The sequence below is a fragment of the Brachionichthys hirsutus genome, unplaced genomic scaffold (assembly GCF_040956055.1).
Source record: "Brachionichthys hirsutus isolate HB-005 unplaced genomic scaffold, CSIRO-AGI_Bhir_v1 contig_596, whole genome shotgun sequence".
NCBI classification, from domain to species: domain Eukaryota; kingdom Metazoa; phylum Chordata; class Actinopteri; order Lophiiformes; family Brachionichthyidae; genus Brachionichthys; species Brachionichthys hirsutus.
In genome coordinates this window covers 20,247-41,862 of record NW_027180568.1, presented here as the reverse complement: position 1 = coordinate 41,862, position 21,616 = coordinate 20,247, and the positions used below count along the sequence as shown (strand labels likewise).

The 21,616-nt window shown below is 49.6% G+C and overlaps 1 protein-coding gene and 1 pseudogene across 1 annotated transcript; one reads left to right on the top strand and one right to left on the bottom strand.

Moving 5' to 3' along the window:
• Window positions 1-836: 836 nt before the first annotated feature.
• LOC137915995 (dystrobrevin beta-like) lies at window positions 837-19,785 on the top strand (annotated as a pseudogene).
• On the bottom strand, window positions 8,980-11,863 carry LOC137915997 (putative Polycomb group protein ASXL2). The gene is given in 9 exon segments (XM_068759116.1): window positions 8,980-9,397; window positions 9,399-9,553; window positions 9,646-10,331; window positions 10,500-10,605; window positions 10,688-10,784; window positions 10,944-11,104; window positions 11,301-11,360; window positions 11,513-11,613; window positions 11,844-11,863. Coding segments are annotated over 9 exon segments (1,776 nt in total). The 3' UTR covers window positions 8,980-9,007.
• Window positions 19,786-21,616: the final 1,831 nt, after the last annotated feature.

The window sequence follows — 21,616 nt, the reverse complement described above, 5'->3', positions numbered from 1 at the left end:
CGTCTGATGGATGGCGGACGCCTCCCGAGGCGGGCCTGAAGCCTCGGCGCCGCCCTCATCCGTCTCATCTCGCAGGACGTGCTCCACTTTCTGCTCCCAGATTCCCAGTAATGGGATTGTCACAGGAAATGTTTTTCCGTGTGGCTATTTTTGGGCAGGAGCAGTCGGCGTGATCGCCTTCCTGCGCCGCTCCGGGTTGACAATAATCTTTTCTAGGTCTCACTTCTTATTTTAGGCAGGAGGAGGCAAAGGGAACGTTAGGTTGCCTTTTACTCCTGTGCATAGAATGAAACGGTTCTTCCGGCCATTCCAACATTCCTGACGTGTTTTTGCGACGCTGTAATGCTAACTGCACGGCCACAGGAAGCTCAGTCCTGCACCTGATGGGATCTCCTCCTCACTCCTGAGTTAATGCCTCTACGTGACATTCACTGGAGGTTTGCAGCTGCTTTAATAGAGCTGAGAGGGGAACAATCTGAGGGGATTAAGGGATGGATTTAATCTTATCTAATGCCTGTAATTCACTTTTTTTTCTCTCCAAATGGCTCGTTTAGCCTCTCGCTCTGATAACAGCAGCCATTTTATCGTTGCTTGCTGCAAACATTTAAATGCAAAGACATCAGCTTTGAACGAGCTCCAGGCTGGATTTATTTTTAATTCTGTCCTGTCGATCCAGACGGCAGAAAAGAAAGACGAAATGAATGGTTGGATGGTTTCTCTGACGGGTTTTGTGTGTTAGCCGTCCAGTGATGCATCATCTGTTGTCCTCCTCCCACAGGAGCTTTTCTAAAAGCTGCTAGGATGCTAACAGTTCTTCTCCTTGACTGCAGGTCGAGAGCTGCAGCTCTCTGAGACCCGGCGTGGCCTCCTCCGGGGCGGGCAGGCCGTCCATGGCACCGGCCCACAACGGAGATGTCGGCGGGCACAGAGACAGGACGTCCGACGCCTGCTTCCCCAAACAGGAGAAGAGGGACGTGGAGAATGGGATCCCCAGAGACGGCTCTCAGAGCCGGAGCCCGTCTCAGGAGAATGGATTTCTGCCCAGCCAGGAAGACCAAGACTCAGACAAGGACAAAGACGACAGCTCGACGCCGCCGCGCAAGAAACGAGGGAGGCGGAAGCTGGAGCGCCCAACGAAATGTGAGCTTCTATTGGCTTCGGCCACTTTCAGACAATTTAGCGTGACCAATTCGCCTAAGTTGCATGTTTTTGGGAGGAACCCACACAGAAAGGCCCAAAGTTTGATTTGAACCTGTGACCTTCCTGCTGTGAGGCGCTGCTGCCTCACAGTCGTACTATAGTACGTTTAATTAAAATGTACATGGAGAAGTGAATCTGCAGCAGCCTGGAGCAGATAACGTAAGAGGGCAAATTAGGGAGGAGGTGCTGACAGCTAGTTTTCAGTGCACGATGGAGATTAGCTAAATCACTTTGCCCCCCACCCCCACTCCTTAGTCACGTGTCTCCACTCTTGGCATCAAAGACTTCGGCTATGACCTTGATAAATAGTCCAGTCAGTAAAGTGCAGGGAAGAGCCACTGCTCTCTTGGCAACCTGCCTCTAGTTGGGAGCCGGTGGGTCTCTGTTGTGGGCGCCCCCCCATTTGGGGGCCCAGAGCTCGTTATAAACCGAGTCTGCACTTCACTGTTCACCTGATCTGGGATCGTTCTTCACTCCAGAGCAGAACTCTTTTCTGTCTCAAACAGCTCTGTCAGAAAAGCCTCTGATAACGAAAACTGAATTCATTGTGTGCACGCACATCTTGTGCACGTTTTTGGACTGTGATGTCAGATTTCTTCCAGAAGCATTTCTGTACTTGATTACAGAACCACACAAACTGCGCAGGATTGACCGGATGGCCTATTTCGCTGTTTTTGGGTTAAGGACCCAAACCCGCCATAATAGTGTAGAAACACGGCAAAAGTGAGTTTTTCATAATATGGGACCTTTAAGAGATATAACATGCAACATATCGTGTCTCACTTCCCTAGCTTGTTGGCTTGCTGCGCTAAAAAGAAATGTGAGATGATTTGTGCGTCGCTAGCACGCGCCGATGATATAGCGCAATGACAACATTTTGTGTCTGTGCATTTTATTGACTTTTAAAAAGCAAGAAAAACACGAGACCACGGAGTTCACGCCAGGAGTTTATTTTGGGTCAGTGGGGCAATAATTTTCTGCACCTGACCACAACGTGCCCATGGGTGCAGGTATGTTTACTGCTTATGTAAGCGTTGGCACACTGGGCGGGGGTCAGGGGCGAGCAAAGCCGCAATTCAGAAAAAACATGCCCGATTGCTCAGTGGTGTGTGTTAAATCACTTTGGTTGCTCCGTGGCATCTTCAGGCACCCTAAATAGACGTGCAGAGAGATTTTAAACCCGGTACCACACGAATTCACTCACAGAAAGGATCGATAGTCGACTAAACAGGGCGTCTATTATCCACCCAGAGGTCACAGGAAGGATTTTGGGCTCCGGATCGAGCGGGATATGAGACCTGGAACAAGCTCCAAACCCGGCGAGGTGTTCTTTGTGTGGGCAATGTTAACCAGCTCCTCTCACAAACCCAACGACCTTGGCTTGCTGTGCCGCCTCAGCCAGACCAGACCAGCACTGAAAGAGGGGGGGCTACACATGGAACTGTAATGAAGAGGCTGCTTAGAGAGCTCACTGTTGTCGGGACAGGCCTGTAGGGTACTTCACCGACAGGCCGGAGCGGGCAGCGTAGAAAACACACCGCCTAAAGTCGTCCTTGGCTTCTCAGGGTTCAAGTGTTACGATAGCGTTTGGACTCGGTGGGGCCGCCGGGCTAATTTAGGCCGCAGCTGCTTGAATGATGTGTTTATGCTTCTATTTCTGCTGCTGGATCCTAAATCCTGACTGACTGCTGTCCTGGTGTTTCAGTTTGGGTGGGGTCCATACGCACCCTGGCTCACCCCTCGCGGCTCGGCTGAACGCAGCAAAACAATGAAGAATGAATAACGCGCTCCCGCCGTGGGCTGCCACATCTTAAATCACGCTTTAGATTTTACCGTGTTCCAAGCCCTTTTATTAGACTGTGGTTTCATATCTATTTTTTTTTACCCTGTGGCTTTTGTTTTGGCCCTCCCACCGTGTGTGTGTGTGTGTGGGGGGGGGTTCCTTCCCGAGGAAAATATTTGTCCTTCAATGAAACTACTAGCATTGAGTAGTAGCTGAAAGAAAGCGTGGATTTCTGTCCTGGAAGAAGTGCAAAGTTCACCCAAATAAATGTCTGATCAGTTAGCTCATGCTGCAGAGGGTGACCTCTGAACTAATAGATCATGTGGCCTGTTGACGAAGCAGATGCTTCTTCTTTTTTGCAAAAGAATAGTTAGTTCTTCATCAGCAATTACTGATTAATTAATAATTAATTAATTACTTGCTGATGCAGTTTGATTTTTCAGTGCTCAGCTCCTTTTAAAAAGGAGTATTTGAATTTTCAGACATTCTTCTGTAATTGCCACAGAATAGTTTGTTGTATTTTAATTTCTACAGAAGAATATTTATTTTATTATTATTATTATAATAAAAAAAAAGGAATTGTATAAATCTCATCACTTCTCATCCCCTGCCTATGAATGATTCGGGACGTCCGTTTTTGTCCCTTGTCTCTTGTCCAGATGTGGAGCACAAGGAGGAGGACGGAGCCGTTTCAGTCAAGTCCGAGGTAAGAGTCCTGCTGTGTTTGTTCTTTGTTTTCAGCTTTTCAGCGTGTGGCATCTTTCGATCTGACGCACGTCTCCTGCTACAAACCGCGAGTAAAGCGGATTCAATTCTTCAACCGTCATCCCCATCCAGTGTCTCTTCTCTTTCCTCCTCAGCTGCTCAGTTGTTGGACGAGGTTATATTGATGTTTTTTTTTTGCGGATTGCTTGAACTGCAGCTAGAAAATAATGATTTGAAAATAATATATTTCTTGACGAGGATATTGACATGTCTTTGGATAAACCCGAGTCAGCAAGCAGTTAGCTTGGTTTAGCTTATATTAGCATGGAGTGAAAATGGCATCATGAATGGTGTAGTTTGGGCGTGGGCTCTCGTTGGGGCCTCTTGGTGCCCTTCTCTGTGCCTCTGGAGGAAATGGTACCTCATGGCGGATGGATCTGAAATATCAAATACACTTGGGAGCGCCTCGTATCTGTTTGACCTTGAAGGTGTTGCCAGGGAATTGATCACACGGCAGCATGAATCGTCATCTTAAAAAAAAAAAAAGATTTAGAACCCGCAGAGTTCCCACTTGACAGATTAGGTAACATCAAATCTGGATGCTTCCACGTGAGAGAAGAGCAGTAGCTAACTCTTTTGTTTCAACACCTTAAACAGGGAGATCGAGGCAGGCTGCGAGGGGGAGTTGGTTGGGAGATCAGCCTTCGTCAGAGGCCCGTGCCCAGAATAACCTTCCAGGCTGGTGACCCTTATTACATTAGCAAGCGGACCAGAGAGGAGTGGCTGGCCAAGTGGAAGTCGGAGGTGAGTACCGCAGCGCTGTCCAGCCACCGTAGGGGGTATCAGGGCGAGAGTCAGGCATCGTCTCGAGCTGCCAGGGTCGGAGACGGCTCTGAACTTGTCTTCACGGCCAAGTGTATTTGATGGCTCATTTGATATCTCTTGACGGTACCATTTGTTTTGGGGGATCTCTTTGGGTCGTGCACCCGAGTTTGGATTTGCATCGTCCTTCCTGTGGTGGCGTGAAGCTGCAGCCGAGGCTGAATCAACTGGACTTCTTCTTTAAGGTTTCACCTCTGATCCGGGACAGATTCTGGTATTTGGCCGTCTGCCAAGGCGTCACCACCTGTTGTGACTTAAGGTCGTTTTTTATTACAGCGAGTCAGTACGAGTCGTCGTGCCAAAGACTTCAGGGATGCAGATGGGCAAATGCAAGACAAAAAAACGGGAAGTCGTCTGCAACAAAAAAAAAATAAAATCCATTTTGCAATTGAAATAGTTTGAAATGAAAGGCGTTACTTTTTTGGCGGTTTGGTTTACGCGTCCTGCTCGGGTGTCTGAACCGTCTTAGACGGACCAAGCTTCATTTGTCGTAGTAGAAAACAAAATTAAATTAAATGTGCAAATGAAGGCGAGAAGGGGGGCATCGGATCCTTCCACCGAGGCCCTGCAGTCCCTTTAACCTTTTTTTGTGACAGGCCAGAGGGCGGCCATTGTGATGCGGCCTGGGCCTGATCTTGGATCCGGGTCGAGTTGAATTAAAAGGGCAGTCGGGTTTTGATTCATGATGTCACTGATTTAGATGCCTGCAGAGCCAATTAGAGAACGGAGTCTGGCACAGATGGCGGCAGCTCAGTGACCTGATTGGTCGGGCAAATGAGCTTCAGGTCGTCCTTCATGTCCTCTGTAACGGAGGCTCATTAAACACAGAGTCTGTGTCTTATTTAAATAACAATTCGGGGGGGGGGGGGGGTTCCTCCTCGCCGCCCCCCTTCCCCGGGTTGTAATAGGATCCGTGCCGTGGATGCTGCCCAAATTAGATGGCGAAGGATTGCCTGAACTCCCCACAGAGACCAGCGTCTCCTCTGTTGCCCCGCCTCTCACTGTCGTCCCTCGAGCCTCGGGCCTCCAACATGTCTCTACAGCCCCGGAGACGAGCGGCTTTCACGCTGTCCTCTCGGCACAGTGACTTACGTTTGCTCTTATTCATACGTATTTGTTTGACGTGCCTTAAATCTCTGCTCTGCCATGCAAGCGTGACGGCAGATAGGAGTTGTGGTATTCCTGATGGGCAGGCGTGTGCAAATGATAAAGACCACATTGTGTCTCCTCCCACCTCCTCCTTCTAGTCCCCCCCCCCCCCCTTTGACTCGCCGGGCCTGGTGGAGCTGCACACACACTGTGAGGCCCCCAAAAGGGGGGACGTTTACAACTGGGAAGAAGCCCAGACACACATATCTGGTTCTTATAGCCGCTGTGCTCCCGCTGGCATTTCCAGCGTCCCTTTCTGATTGGCTCTCGGAAGACGATCGTTTCATTAGACGTGGCAAAATGAGCACCGCGAGTTACTGGGTGAAATGCCCGTTTTGTGTAGGTTTGGGGTCATTTTGTGTGTATCATAGGAATGTTGACATTTAGGGTGATGACATCATCATTAGGGTGGATGGAAGCTGGATAGTTATTTAAAAGTCTCTTTAAATTGTGTTCGCTCCCTCAGTTTTCTTTTACTGCACGTCCACATATTGACATGAAAGCGTAGTAAAGTCTGTGCTGGTGCTAGCTCGTCACTTTGGTGGCAGCTAATGGGGAACCTTTTAAACAATTAAACAGGTGCAAAGTCAACTGGACATATCGATGCAATGACATCAGGAGATGCCCCCCTGCAGTCATTGTTGGAGACTGTCCCTGAGGTGGAAAAGGATCTGCAGTGTGGTTTGCAAGCATCAGTAAATACAACAAGGGATTTACACAAACTGAGTTTTCAAAATGTGAAGGGAGACATAAATACAATATAGTAATTCTGATTTTATTGTGAAGTGGCTCACATTTCCTGCAATAAGTCAAATCGATTCCAGTCAAAAAATAATTTATGACTGACCCCCTCCTCCTCCTTGACCTTTCCGGAGGTAAGGGGGGGGTTCAATTCCCGGAGTGTTTGGGGGGGGGGGGGGGGGAATTGAACCCCCCCCCCCTTACCTCCGGAAAGGTCAAGGAGGAGGAGGAGGGGGTGGAACGTGGAGGAGTGTTTGGGGGGGGGGGGGGGGGGGGTTCAATGCACCCCCCCAAACACTCCTCCTCCTCGCTCCCCTCTGGAGTGTTCCAGAGTAAAGGAACACCCGAGGGGAGCGAGGAGGAGGAGGAGTGTTTGGGGGGGGGCATTGAACCACCCCCCCCCCAAACACTCCTCCACGTTCCACCCCCTCCTCCTCCTTGACCTTTCCGGAGGTAAGGGGGGGGGGTTCAATCCCCCCCCCCCCCCCCCCCCAAACACTCCGGGAATTGAACCATTTCCCCCCCCCCCAAACACTCCGGGGGGGGGTTCAATGCTGCAGGAGCGTAGCTCAGGGTGAATGAGGATGAGCATGGAGGGGGGGGGCATGTCAGGGCACCGATAATGAATGAGACTCGACAAGTATCAGTGGGGACACTCATTCCATCCAAAGATGTGGGGGGAGGAACGTGGAGAAGGAGGAGGAGGGAGGAGTGTGGGGGGGGGGGTGAAGGGCATTACTCCTCCCCATCCACCCCACCATGTCATTTCCTGTTGTTTCTAATAGCTTATCCCACCCAAGCTGCAGGAGAGTAGCTCAGGGTGAATGAGGATGAGCATGGAGGGGGGGGGCATGTCAGGGCACCGATAATGAATGAGACTCGACAAGTATCAGTGGGGACACTCATTCCATCCAAAGATGTGGGATGACTATCATGTAGACTATCAGTCTACATGAAGGTGGTGAGTGGTGATGAGTTGGCTGCTCAGTATTCTCTCATGGATTCAAGTATCTCTTCTAACTTCCGTAATGCTTTTATTTCATGCTGTCTGTCATTCTCCGAGGAAACATGCCGAGCTAAAAGCCTGTCATTAGTCGCTCTAGCATCTGGATACTGTGCTAGCTTCTTCATCGTTGCAGCATCACAGCGCTTTACTTCCTCTGGGGTCAGTATTCCCTCGATAGCTTTCTTTTGAGTGACTTTTGGCGGTATGTGTTTCGCCACATAGCCCCTTAACTGTCTGTCTTGGTGGGTGTCTGACTGAAGCTGGTATTTATCCAACACTTCCATAAAACCCTTCATAAATGAATCTGAGTAAGTTGATTGAGTCGCCATTGTAGACTGGATGCTGAGCTGTCACAGATGATGATATATATAGGATTTCTCATCATTATTCCTTTGATGTTAAAAATGTTTTGATGTTTGGGTTTCCAATGAGTGGAAACCCAAACATCAAAGCTTCAAACAAATGCTTTGATGTTTGGGTTTTTGGAAACCCAAACATCAAAGCATTTGTTTTATTTCCGCAGGAAGCCAAATTAGGGCCAATTTTCCCTCCGTGACGACACGTTCAATCTCACCCTACAGAGATAGAGGGCAGTCTTGAGCTCACGTGGAACTGACAGCACTTCTTATGTGGTATTGTGTCAAGTTTTTTCAAAAACCAGAAGACACAGATATATACATATATTTGTGCGCACGCCGCTTAAACGCGCACGGCTGAGCTGCCAGACCTCCCTCCAAACAGCTCGTTCCCCTCCGAACTGGATCTACACCGTCCACGTGGTGCTCTGGATCAGCACCAAAAGGTTCTAGATTGTTCTTTTTTAATCCATAAATGCGTTTTAATGTGAAAATGTAATATTTGTTCCTGACCTCATTCTGGATCAGAACCGGAAGACATTTTTCCCGTCTGGTATAAACTATACAGGATGTCGAAATAAAATAATTCTTGGCGCAACAGTGAACACACAAAATGCTGTTCTCATTATTTATTCATAAGTCTATGATAAAATAACATTTTGTTTATAAGTGCTGGGTGCTAAATGACAGCCACAGGGAGTTTAGATGGAGACGAAAGACAGACGCTAACGTTACACCTGCTGATGAACAGATCCTCGTAGCAGACAGGTGACCTCAGCGATGGGCGGCGCCCAACCTTCAGTCCTCATTACTAAAGGCCTCAGCTGCCTTTAGGGGCTGATTGCTGTGCGGTCCAGCCCCCCACCCCCCCACAAGCATGTGACGTCACAACCCAAGAAATAAATATTTACTGGGGATTTTCAGTGAACTGATGTTAAATTTAAGGAAACTCTGTTTCACAAACATTCAACGTGGACTAAAAACGGTGATTTAATTAATCCAAATGTAAACAGCTAAAATCAGACACGTCTGGACCGACAGAATGTTCCGAGCTGGGAAACGTGAGCCGTAAAAAAGGTCGTCTGTCCGGATCACAGGAAAAGAAACAGACAGCCAATATATTATATATATTATCTAGTAAAAACCCTGTTGATTTCCAAAAACAATTAGCAAATAGATTTCTCTTTATATTAAAATATATGAATTAAAATATATTACTTTGATTAAAACATTTAAAAACAAGTTGGGATCATTTGATTTAAGGTGACTTTGGTATTTTACCTTGGAAATGATTGCTATAAACGGTGGGATGTCTTGTCCCTCCACAGTCTGCGCTGATGCACCTAAAGTCTTCGGGACGCCGTGGAGTCCTGCGTCCAACGCGCCAGCAGACTGACCTTGGTGTTTTTGGTCAATGCTTGAATAAATCATGCGAGTGTTTAGCTGACCAGAACGGGTCGTGCCGGTCCAACTGCTATCAGCAGCCGGTACTGTGGTCGGTGTCCGAGGCGGGCTGGACAATGGCGGCGTCTGCCGACCGCCACCTCGTCCCGGGCCTGGCACATGCCGATGATATTGCGGCGGCAGCTACTCGCTGAGCTCGGGCGAGCTGGGCTTTGGCCTTGATGTCGGCCAAAGTGCGAGCGCCGGTGCGACCCGGACTGCTGAGGGGGGTCTTTGGTGGCACTTGGCTCGGAGACAGAGGAACTGGAAGAATTCTGGACACGGGGAATCTGCAAAATAAAATAAAAACCAGCGATTTATTACAATAAATTCAAACCAATCAGGTGAGAAGTTGAAGCTGAATTGTCGTGATAATCTCACCTTGAGGGGCGGGACTTTCTGCTTTGCCGATGGCGGAGTCAGAGGGCTGGATGTTGAGGATGCTGCAGGAGACACGGACGTGGCTGAAGACGCTGAGGACACCCAAGGCCTTTTCTCCGGTGTCCGTCCACCCGCCGTCTCGTTAGCGGCTTTCCTCTTGGCTGGCTCCGATTGGCTGCTGAGCTCAGACTTGACCTCTTCCCTCTGGGCTACTTCGACCGCAGCCGGCGGCGGATCCTCCTTTAACTCTGAGCTGACTGTCGGCGGGTGACTCTCCTCCTTCTCCTCCTCCGCCGCCTGGAATTCTGCTCTCTCCTCCTTCCCGTCCTCTTTGTGCTCCTTCTCAGGCGGCGGTCCCACTTCGGCCTGCTCAGTCTCTCTGCTGACCTCTGGTGATGTCGCTGCAGGCGTTGGCACCAGTGATGCTAACACGGTCACCTTGCGGCCCTCGGCGTAGTGCGAGCGGCGCGTCTTCATGGGTTCTGTGGCGCCGGCCGGTTCCTTCAAAGGTGCCTGCGTTGGTTTGGCAGCAGCAGCAGCACGACTGTTCTCCCTGGAGTCCTTTGGATCCTCCAGCGTTCGGGCGACGGGTCCCGATGGATGATTTGGGGACTGGGGTCGGATAGATTCCTCATTCTGATGAGCTTTCGTCAGCTCTTTGGATTCCTCCAAGCTGAGGCCAGAACTAAACAGAGAGAGGAGACACAAAGAAATCAATCCGTAAATGAACCGTAAAGGTAAAACTGAGATTACTTCATAATCTCCACATGGTCTTTCTTGGTTTATCTACAGAACACTACAGGCGAGCTTCTCTATGCTTCATTTCATAATCTGATGCGTAATCCAAACCTACCTTTCCCCGTAATAGTTCTCATAGAAGGCCTCCTTCCAGAGCTCCACCTTCTTCTCCTTCTCGATTTCCTGTCTCATGCGCAGCTGCAGCTCAGGAGTGAATTCCCCTGTAAGGTGAAAGGTGACATCATTTGAACTGCGAGTCCGCTCGGATCGCGGTTAACGGCGGTGGGGAGCGGTGGAACCGACCCTCGGCCAGCCTCTCCTTCCAGGACTGAGCTGCTGATGTGAAGAACTCGTTGTTCAAGGCGGAGCTGGTGACCTTCAGGAGGCCGTCCATACAGGCCTGAGGAAGAGACACAACGCCGTGACGTCATCACCCACAGCCTCTTAGCAGCCATGCTGACAATAACAGCCTTCTCCAAGCTAAGCTATCGCTAGCATTAACTCAACTTGCTCCCAGGTGAGGTTTAGGGTTGCATATGACCGGTGCGTTTGATGCTACCTGCTGGTCGACCTCAGGCAGCAGTCTGAGCAGCCTCTGCTGGCAGTCCGGCGGCAGGACGGAGAAGGTGTGCTTGTTGATAATCGCCCGCAGGTTGGTATTAACCAAGATGGAGTCTGGCGTTTCCACATCTATTTCACACTTGGTGCGTTTCAGCTGCCCTGCAACAAAAGAAGAAAGATAGCATCCAGAACCGTCTCTCTATGGAAAGGTCCAGTTAAAATAGCATAAATGCTACTTGTAGCATCACTACTGGGAATACGCCACACAAGGCTTTAGCAACACGACTGGTGTCGGTGCGCTGGTGGGCCTTGTAGACCAGGAACTCTTCCTTTAAACCGCTGACGCCCGACTTACCCGCACTGAGACGACCTGACCTCTGGGAAGCCTTCCTCGTGACAACTGGCAGGCACAGGTCTGCTGGGAAGGAAGGGCAGGAGCCTCAGTGATGTCACCACTTCCACAGAGATGCTGCTAATTGTATTAATAAATGATGTGTGGCTGAATTCTTGCGTAGCACCATCAGTTCAGTTAAATCTAACGTCAAGTCCGTGCGATCGGCCTCCCACCCGTCTTGGTAGCGACGTCCGCCATGATGGTTTTCAGGAGCCGTCGGGGGCTGGACAAGGTTGGCATTCCTCCCTGCCTCTGTAACCGGTGTGGTTTACTTCTGCGTTGTGTATTATTTCAACCGATTATTTTAATGCCTTTTCTTTCAGGAGCTCAGAACTTTGACGTGATCCGACTGTCCACGTACAGAACCGCCTGCAAGCTCCGGTTTGTGCAGAAGAGATGCAACCGTGAGACTTTCCTCTTCTGTCTGCCCCCTTGTTGTGTAGACCCGTTGCTCTGGATCGATTCCGGCCCGATTGATCTCTTTCCACTCCCCCCGCAGTTCACCTGGTGGACGTCTGGAACATGATCGAAGCCTTCCGTGACAACGGCCTCAACGCGCTGGACCACAGCGCTGAGATCAACGTGTCACGGCTGGAGACCATCCTGTCTTCCATCTACTACCAGCTCAACAAGCGGCTGCCCACCACCCACCAGATCAACGTGGAGCAGTCCATTGGGCTGCTGCTCAACTTCATGGTGGCGACCTACGACAGGCAAGGCGGGGGGGGTTGGCATGGAGGAGGACGCTAAATCGGTCTGTGTGTCTTTTGTTAGCTACGATGGACACGCAGCATCCTGCAGCTTGGAGCTTTTATGATCGATCGCCGTTTTTGGAACTCGTGTGTTCCGCTCATTTAACCCCCCCCCCCCCCCCCCCCCCCCCCGCTCACTTAGAGTTCCTCTTATCTGTTGCCTCTAGCGCCGCTGCATCGCTGGGATACCTGCGATCAGAGGAAGGAAGCTGAATCTGACCGGTTCTGCTCGTTTCTCTCCTCGTGCAGTGAAAGCCACGGGAAGCTGACCGTCTTCTCCATGAAAGCCATGCTGGCAACGATGTGCAGCGGGGAGATCGTGGACAAACTACGCTGTGAGTTCATTTCTGAAGGCATCAAAGACGTGAAGAAGCTTCAAAGTAGATTTAATCTGTGAGGATACCAAAGGAGCCATTACTAAAGGAGTATATATATAGTGTTCAACGCTCCTGCCATGCTCCTGTAATAATAGCGTTATGTTTCTGTCTCTCTCTTTCCCACCACACGGGGGCGCTGTGTGGACATGTGGGGTTACGGATAAGCCTGTTGATGAATGACCTCTCTCATCTCCCAGACATCTTCTCCCAGATCTCCGACTCCAGCGGAGTCATGATGTTCGTGAAGTTTGACCAGTTCCTGCGGGAGGTGCTGAAGCTCCCCACCGCCGTGTTCGAGGGCCCGTCCTTCGGCTACACGGAGCACTCGGTCCGGACGTGCTTCCCCCAGCAGGTATGGAGAGGCTGCTCGATCTTTGTCTCCTGCCGGGTCTCTGGCGTTCACATTAATGCACGTCTGCTTGTGTCCAGAAGAAGATCGTGCTGAACACGTTTTTGGACATGTTGATGGCCGACCCCCCGCCACAATGCCTCGTCTGGCTCCCTCTGATGCACCGACTCGCTAATGTTGAAAACGGCACCTTAACTTTTATTTTTAAGCATTTGTCATCATCTAATCAGCTGAAATACAGTCGTACAACATTCATAGTCTTCATCTGTGTGGATTTAGGCTCACAGATTGATCTGAGGGTTTTTTTTTTATTGTCCTAAAATCTTCCAGGTTTGACTTCGACCTCGCTGAGCCGGTTGTATCACAAATAGTCGAAAGAAAGTGAAATATTCTACCTCTTTCATTATCAGTATTAAAGTCAAACGAGTGATTTAGTGTTGGAGGATAGTTCAAGGGGGCGTGGCTGGCGATTGAAGACGCACTCCGATGATGTCGTCTCTCTCTCCAGTCTTCCATCCGGTGGAATGTTCTTATTGCCGGAGCGAGAGCATGATGGGCTTCCGGTACCGGTGCCAGCAGTGCCACGGATATCAGCTGTGCCAGAGCTGCTTCTGGCGCGGCCATGCCAACGGTCCCCATAGCAACCAGCACCAGATGAAGGAGCACTCGTCCTGGGTAAGTCACCAGCAAGGGGAGATGAACACAGTTCGGTAAAAAGGAGCAAACACCGACCGCCTACCTCTGTGTCCTTCCTCACAGAAGTCTCCAGCCAAAAAGCTGAGCCACGCCATCAGTAAATCTCTGGGGTGCGTGCCCATCGGAGAGCCGCCCCATCCTGTGTTCCCGGAGCAGGCGGAGCGACCCCAGGAGCCCGCCCACACTGTGTAAGACCGCTGAGCTGTAGCATGTTGGTGTCCGTGTTGCGTTTCGTTTGTCACCTCATTAACGGACAGAACGCCGCCCTGCTGTCAGGCCCGTGGTATGCGCGAATGTGGAAACTGATTTACTGCGTGACGCTCGCCCTCACCCGGCGATGGGACGCACGTTGTCGTCGTGTCCTCGGGCGAGACCCTTCACCCGCATTGGTCCGGAGGGCCGTTTCATTCATGCTAGATAACAGAGTTGTGCTGATTCCTGTCAGTGAAGAGGTTTCTTTATTTGCTGCGAGCCCTGAGGCGTCCGTCGGCGCCACCTGGCGAGGTTCCGGTCGGTGAGCAGTGATGGCAGATTCAGGCTAGAGTGTCTCGAGCCGGACAGGCGGGAGTCTCCCGGTTGCCTGATCCGGCGTCTGATCTTCAGACGGCGTGCGCCGCTTCTGGCACCTGGAAAGCTGCATGGCGAGCCGTGAATGAAGCTGTCAGGGAGGCTCTTGGGGGATTTGTGTTTTTATAGTTCTGTCTCAACACCTGTGAATCTTTGCTCCATCCTGCCTGCAGACTGACAAACAGTCCCGGAGTTGTAACTTTCTGACTGTTGATTGTTTCGGGTTTGGGTTGTCAGAAATGCGGTGAATGTATGGAGCAGTTTTAATCTCCCCGTCAGATGCTAAACACGAACCAGTTATCCAGATCACGCCGGCAGCTCCAGGCTTTAGTTTTTATTTTATTATACCAGAGGAAGAGTTGGTTTCGAGAGAGAGAGAGAGAGAGCGAGAGAGAGCAAAGTCGTCATTGAGTCACGTGACCGTTTCCGTGGAGACAGCAGCAGTGTAGTACATTGAGATGCTCGCCTGCTCAGTCGACGGCAGGACTGGAAGGAGCAGCGGTCGGATGTGTTCTCGCTCTTCCTGACAGCGGTGAGTTAACGCCGCTTCTCTCCGGAGACCTTGAAGCTGATTATTGTCTTTCAGTGATCAATTAAGGAGAGATCAATATTTCTTTCCGTGCAGACAGTGGAGGCGGATATAGACTTTTCCTGTCTTCACCAGCAGTGAACCAGTCTATTAGCAGGTCATAAACCCGAACCAGGAGACACATTTGTCTTCTTTAGTTCCTGATTTGGATCCTGAAGAAAACCTTCATCGGTCAAATCGAGTTTTTCTAGAATCGGGCTGTCGGCGTGTTCCAGATTCCAAGAGCAGGTTGTCGTGGTCCAGGGGTCACATGATGAGGGTCAGCCAATCAGGGTACTGATGCTTCCTGTAGTTTGTTTCTGATTTAACGTTGTGCCTTTTGGCTCCAGCTGATGTTTTGTATTTTGCAAAAAGATACGAGTTCCTAAAACGTGTATCTTTTTGGGGCTTTCTGTCGACTTTGTGTGACAGTTCTTTGTGCTGAACTTCAGTCCTGGAACCATGAGCGGATTTGTAATGGTTGCATGTTTGAATCTGTTGGATCCACACAGATGCAAAAACTAATATCAGTCATAAATGATATCCCCTGATGATTAAAGTTTGTTTGTTTGTTTTTCGAATATTTCAATATAACAATTAAGCAAAACACAGAAATACCCAACGACACCGGTGTGATCCGGATTCGGAGGGAGGAGCCACACGATCGGTCTGGTGACGCTTTGAAACACAAGGAGTTGTGAATTTGTGCTGTTTGCTTTCCTTTCTGTTGGCTCATTCCTGGGAGGGGGGGATTTCAAAATGCGAGCGTGTCTTTAAAAAGAACAAATAACTCTGCAGAGGATTTTAATGCATTTTGAAGAGAAGTCTGTTGTGTTTCCTGCAGCAGAATAACTCCCAGAGGGAAAGGAAGCGATGTTCTGACAACACGTTTCTCCTCAGTCTGGACAGAAATAGTCCCATTTTGACCGAATCTGCCTTTTATGTAATAATTAGCACTTTAAATAAAACACAATCAAGGTTTAGGCTGCACCAGCGGATCTGGTGGCTGTGCGGCGTCCTGAGTGGTTAGATGTTCGGATGCGATAATGAGTCAGGGGTCCGTGGTGGGTTCGGCTGCCCGATGGACCCCCCCCCCCCGCTTTGTTTACCCTCCCACAATGTCACCTTACTGGCTCCTCGCACACTTCCAGTTTAATTGGGTTTCTTTTGCTGCTGTTGCTGCTCTTGAATTAAATAACCCTGAAAAGACATCCCGGACATGTCGGCCAGTTGTCGCCTGTTTAGTCGTAATCTACGGCGTATTCCCTGCTGGCGGCGCCGCGGGCCTCTGCAGAATTAAAGCCTGTAATCTTGTCTTTTAGTCAGCCGAAGCCAGCGGCTGACAGCATGAACGACACAATGCTCATGTCCTCCGGGGCACCCACTCCCACTAAAAGGTAAGCCCCCCCCCCCCCTTTCTGATGATGCAGACCTCTGTACAGGTTACTCCAGGTCGCACACATCATTCTGATCACCTCAGGGTTGAGTTGGCGCTCAGACGAGCCGCGTGTCTTTTTTCCACTCTTGTGTTCTTGCATTGCCTCCATGAGAGTATTTTTAGAGTAGAATTTGTTCCGCTGTTGTAAAGAATGTGTAAAGCGCTCCTACTTAAAGGAATGACAAATGGATGGCGATGGAGCCGGAGCGCTCGGATGGATCGCTTTCTATTGGCTGGGGCAGCGATGGAGTTGACTTGAAGGAGTTCTGAACTGAATCTTTAAACGAGCAAACCTTTCCAAGCTGCTTGGAATAGGCGAGCCATGCGTTTTGTGTCTTCACCGACGGCTTGTTGATCTGCTTCGTGAAAGAGTTTCCAGAAACGTTGAGTGTTTATTTTGAGCTTGGCGCATCGTGGATGTTGATGCAACAGCTTCGGAGCCAGATTGGGCTTAATAGTCTTAATCATCGCCCGCTCTCCGGTCTGATGGCGTCCAGCGCTGTTCCAGCATGTGTCCCGTCGTCTGTCGCCTCACTCACGAAAGTCTGATGCTTCATTTGGCATTATCCGCCTGCGCTGAAATGGCCAAGACAGGTGTGGGCGTATCCAGAATTCACCTCATTGTAATGATCTCACTGATCTCAGACCGTCCATCAGCGCTCACACCTCCATTACCTCCATTACTGTCATTCATCCTATCCAAACGTTACTTTTTTTTTTTATTTACAGTTGTGTCCAATGTCTGATGAGTGTCTCTGTCTCTGGCTTTGGACAGTGTCTTGGAGAGTCCCAGCCGGCTAGATGAAGAGCATCGCCTGATCGCTCGCTACGCCGCCCGCCTGGCAGCCGAAGCGAGCAACTCCACAGTGAGTGTCTGGCAGGACGCCCCCCCCCCCCCCCCCCCCGGGGTGGGCTTCAGTCAGCCCGCATTTCACGTTGAATGAGTAGACGAGTTATTCTTAGGCTGTGGGGGTCGAAGGCAACTTTACAATTGGACTGAAAGACGGGCACAGCGTAGGACGATTCAGGAAAGGGAGGATGGCTGCTGGTTTTACAGCAGTTTGCTTCAAGATGATGAAACGGGAGGAAGCGGCACCGATTTAAAGAATCAGTCGAGTCATTTCCGCTTCACCTTCACGCTTATGGAAGTAATTTCTGCAGCTTCTCAGTTAAACAATAGAACAGTCTCCGAAACAACCTGACAGGGCAGGGCAAGCACGGTGGCGCAGCGGTAAGCGCTGTTGCCTTACAGCAAGAAGGTTTGAATCCAAAGGGGGGGGGGGGGGGCTGTCGTTGCTGCACGCTGTGGTCAGGAGGTGGTGCTGAAACCTAATTTTAAATGCCATTACGTGATTCTTTTCAGCAACATTGTCCGCCGTCAGATCTGAGCTTCAACTTTGATGCCAATAAGCAGCAGAGACAGCTGATCGCCGAGCTGGAGAACAAAAACAGGTACACAAAAATCCGTGTTTTATTCCTTTATGGGTAAAGTATTACGTTTGTAAACTATAGCATTCTCTTCTATTCAGGGAGATTCTCCAGGAGATCCAGCGGCTGCGTTTGGAGCACAAGCAGGCCTCTCAGCCGACCCCAGAAAAAGCCCAACAGAACCCGACCCTTCTGACAGAACTGCGGCTCCTCAGGTACCGTCTGCCTCCAGCAGCGTCCTCTTCACGAGTGTCAGTAGTGAAGCCATTTGAGCTGATTATATAAATGTAGACTCTGCTAATTCAGGAAGGCGTTTTTGAGTTAGCTTTGCGTTTGTGGGGAATGCCGCTGGTAAATTATTTTGTGACCGTCAGAACACACTGAACTGTGTCCTCATCCTGCAGACACAGGAAGGACGAGCTGGAGAGACGCATGTCGGCGCTGCAGGAGAGCCGACGGGAGCTGATGGTGTAGCTGGAGGGCCTCATGAGGCTGCTGAAGGTGAGACCCTCACCTGTTCCCTGCAGGCGGAGATCATGTGAATCACAGGGCGGCGTGCAACAGAAGACGCGTGCCGTATCGTGCATGCAGAAATCCTTTCTTCCTCTTTTCTCTGCCTTAATTCTCTTGCTCTCACTCTTCTTGCCCTCTTTCACTGCTGTCATTTGCTGGCTGATAGGATGAGGAGCAGAAACAGGCTGTAAGTTGTCCTTCATTCAGTTTGCAAGGCTCAACAAGACCGATTAATGAACTTTTTTTGGGGGGGGTCAGACAAGTTGAGGGGAGAGGTTTTTTTTGTTAGCCCACATGTCGGGTACCTGCTCCCCTCATCAGCGCTAACGACAGTGAGACGGGTCAGGATAGATAGCTGGACCGGTCTCAACAGAACCAGGAGGCGGAGCTAACCTCGCTGTGGTGTCGAATGTCGTTTCTGACTGTTCTGTCATTTTGTTTGATGTGTTGCAGTCCCAGTCCGGAGGCTCCCCCCATTCCTCCCCGAGTCACGGTGCGAGCTGCTCCATGCCCATGCCCATACGCTCCACCTCGGCGGGGTCCACTCCGACGCACACGCCCCAGGACTGCCTGGCGGGGGTTGGGGGGGACGTGCTCGAGGCGTTCGCTCAGGGTGGGGGCAAAAGATTTTTCGTGATAAAACGCGTCCATGAGAAGCAGTGTTTTTTTTGTCGTCCGGGTGTTTGTAGGAGCAGCCCATGGTTTTAATCCGGCGCGCACCTGTGTCTTCCAGGTGTGCCTAGAAACCTCCGGAATGACCTCTTAGTCGCTGCCGACTCGATCACAAACACGTTGTCGTCGCTGGTCAAGGAGCTCCACTCAGATGAGCTTGTTTTAACCAGCTGGTCCATGCCGCCATTCACCAATGAGCTCATTAATAAAGTTATCTGCAACAGGAAGTGATTCTTCTTCTTCTCTGGACGTGGTAGCATAGATGCCACAGTGGCATGCTGCTACCCTCTACTGGTTGTTATTAAATAATAAATAATGCTTGATTTTACATAGCGCTTTTCTGGACACCCAAAGACGCTCCACGCTGTGCATTATTCATTCACACCATACCTGGTGGTGGTAAGCTACTAGCCACAGCCACCCTGGGGCAGACTGACAGGAGCGAGGCTGCCATTTGCGCCATCGGCCCTCCTGACCACCACCAACATTCACTCTCTCACAACAGTCACACAGGCAATGTGGGTGAGGTGTCTTGCCCAAGGACACGACGACAGCGGACACATGTGCCGGAACCAGGAATTGAACCGCCAACCTCTCGATCATAGGACGACCAGCTCAACCACCTGTGCCACCGTCGCTGAGATGACCTCCATCCCTCAGGGTCACAGATAAAAGATCTGTCAGCAGATTTTTCTGAAGCCGAATCAGAATCTTATTTTACCGAAATGATATAAGTGCCAAATAAAAAGGCAGCTGGCTACCGTTAACGAACCCCACATCCTGCTTCAGATGCGTTTTTGAGACGTTTCTTCCTATATATTTTTTTTTACAGTGGATGATGGCGGCGATGAAGAGGAGACCAACATGAGGAACGGTGGAGACAGAGGTACGTCTGCTGATGGTGAGCTATGACAACGCAGCAACACGTGGCCCCGCAGCCATTTATTCCTCTTCTGCTGATTAATATCAGACTCTGTGTGCCCTTTGTGTTTGTCCGTTCACAGTGAGAGTACCGAAGCACTGACGATGAAAACACTGCCCAGTCCGCTCACCAGTGGCCCCCGGCATTAGCACGTAGAGTAATGCATGCTGTAACCCAACAGGATTTCACTGTGTGAACCCCCCCCCCCCCCCCCCCCACACCTTGCAGGTAGCAAGTTGTGTCTAATTATCGAGTGTGTGTGTCGTCCTGTGAACAAAAGCTGCTGTAATGACCCAGCGAGTTCCCTCGTGGCTGCTGAGAGGCTTGCTGTGTTTCGCCCCAACTGTCCCACTGCAGCAGAGCATTCTGTAAATACGGCGCGCACGACACACGGGAACGTCCCGGCGGGAACGTCGGGAACGTTCCCTGTCGTTGCTTTGTGTGAGTAGTGCTAGGTTTGTTTTTGTTGTTGTAGATTTGTTTTTTGCATGAAGTTGCACTTGTGTTGGATGTAAGCAGAGTAAGATGAGCTGCCGGCGCTTCATTGGTTCATGAGGTATCAGGCGTGTGTTTACTTGCTCATCCAGACTCATAGTATGTGAAACCAGACTTCTCACCATCCAGGAAGTCCCCGCCCCCCCGACTGGCAAATATCCTTTAATGTTGACAAAATGTAATTGAAATATATATATATTTTTTTCCATAATTTGGACAATTTTTGGTCTCATAATCTCAGTTATGAGATCCTTTCTTATACATGAGAGTCTAAAAAACAACAACCAATTTTCTCGTCATTTTGAAATGTTTTATCATTATTTCTTTTCAAAACCGTTTCTCATGATGAGATATTTTCTCATTACTACAAGAGCCTGTATCACTTCAAATTACAAGATCTTTTCTGACAAGATTCGTCACATAGTTACGAGACTTTTCTTATTGTGATGATTTTATCATCCATACAAGAATGTTTTCTCATAATTATGGGCTCTAATCCATAAATTAGCAGTCATATTTATAATCGCATCCATCTTATGGTGAAATAGAACATGAAACTGAACTTGTAATCATAGATGAGTTATTGAATGGCTGAAAATATTGATTACTGTTATCACCATGGAGATGGAAAGCATTCCTGCTGTTTTCATGATAATATTGTTTATGTGAATCCTGGAATCGTCTTTTAGTCCAATAAGAAGACCACTGGTATTGGAGTACTGTGTGCCTGTAAACACACCCAGATTGAAATGCTACTATTACTACTAGATGCAACTAAGAGGGCTGCCAGGTTAAGACTAAAAAACTAAACAACCTCTTGTCTCCATGGAAACTGAACTCACCTGACCAGCTGGTAGCCGTGGCATTTATTTTCACACCTGGTGCTGACGTCTGTCCTGAGATCAGCTGATCCGTTCTTTCGTGTAAATTCTAGATTTACACGAAATAATTGAGAAGCACTGGTTTATAGTGATGGTGTTGTTAGTTTTGTACACAAAAAGTCGCTAAATAAGGTAAATACTTTGTTTACTCAGTCAGACGTGTGAACGCAGCTTGGGCGCTTGTGATTGGATGCTAACACCGGGTCCGAACTGGACCTCTTTTACATTTGTATCTTCTGGTTCAGCGTTTTTTTTTGCCAGTGTGATGAATATCTGGGTGGGGGGGTTGATGGTAAAATGTGTTTTCAGGATTTGTGTTCTTGAGGCGGAGCGGGGGGAACTGACGCTCAGCCTTTTCCATTTGTGCCAAACTGCTTGCGGACATTGTGCGTCATACAGGTAAAATATCTCTGCATTAGTCTGTTGTTGTTGTTTATTCACAGAGCAGTTCAAGCGTAATAGTGGGTAAAGACGGGAAATACATTCCAGACCTGCTGGCGGACGCTCGCTGCCATCTAGCCAACGTGGAGGCAATACTGTAAACCTGTCAGACCAAACCCGGGGTGAAACATCCACCTTCATTTGTATAGCCTCCCCCTTGTTGTTATTTATCTGTGTG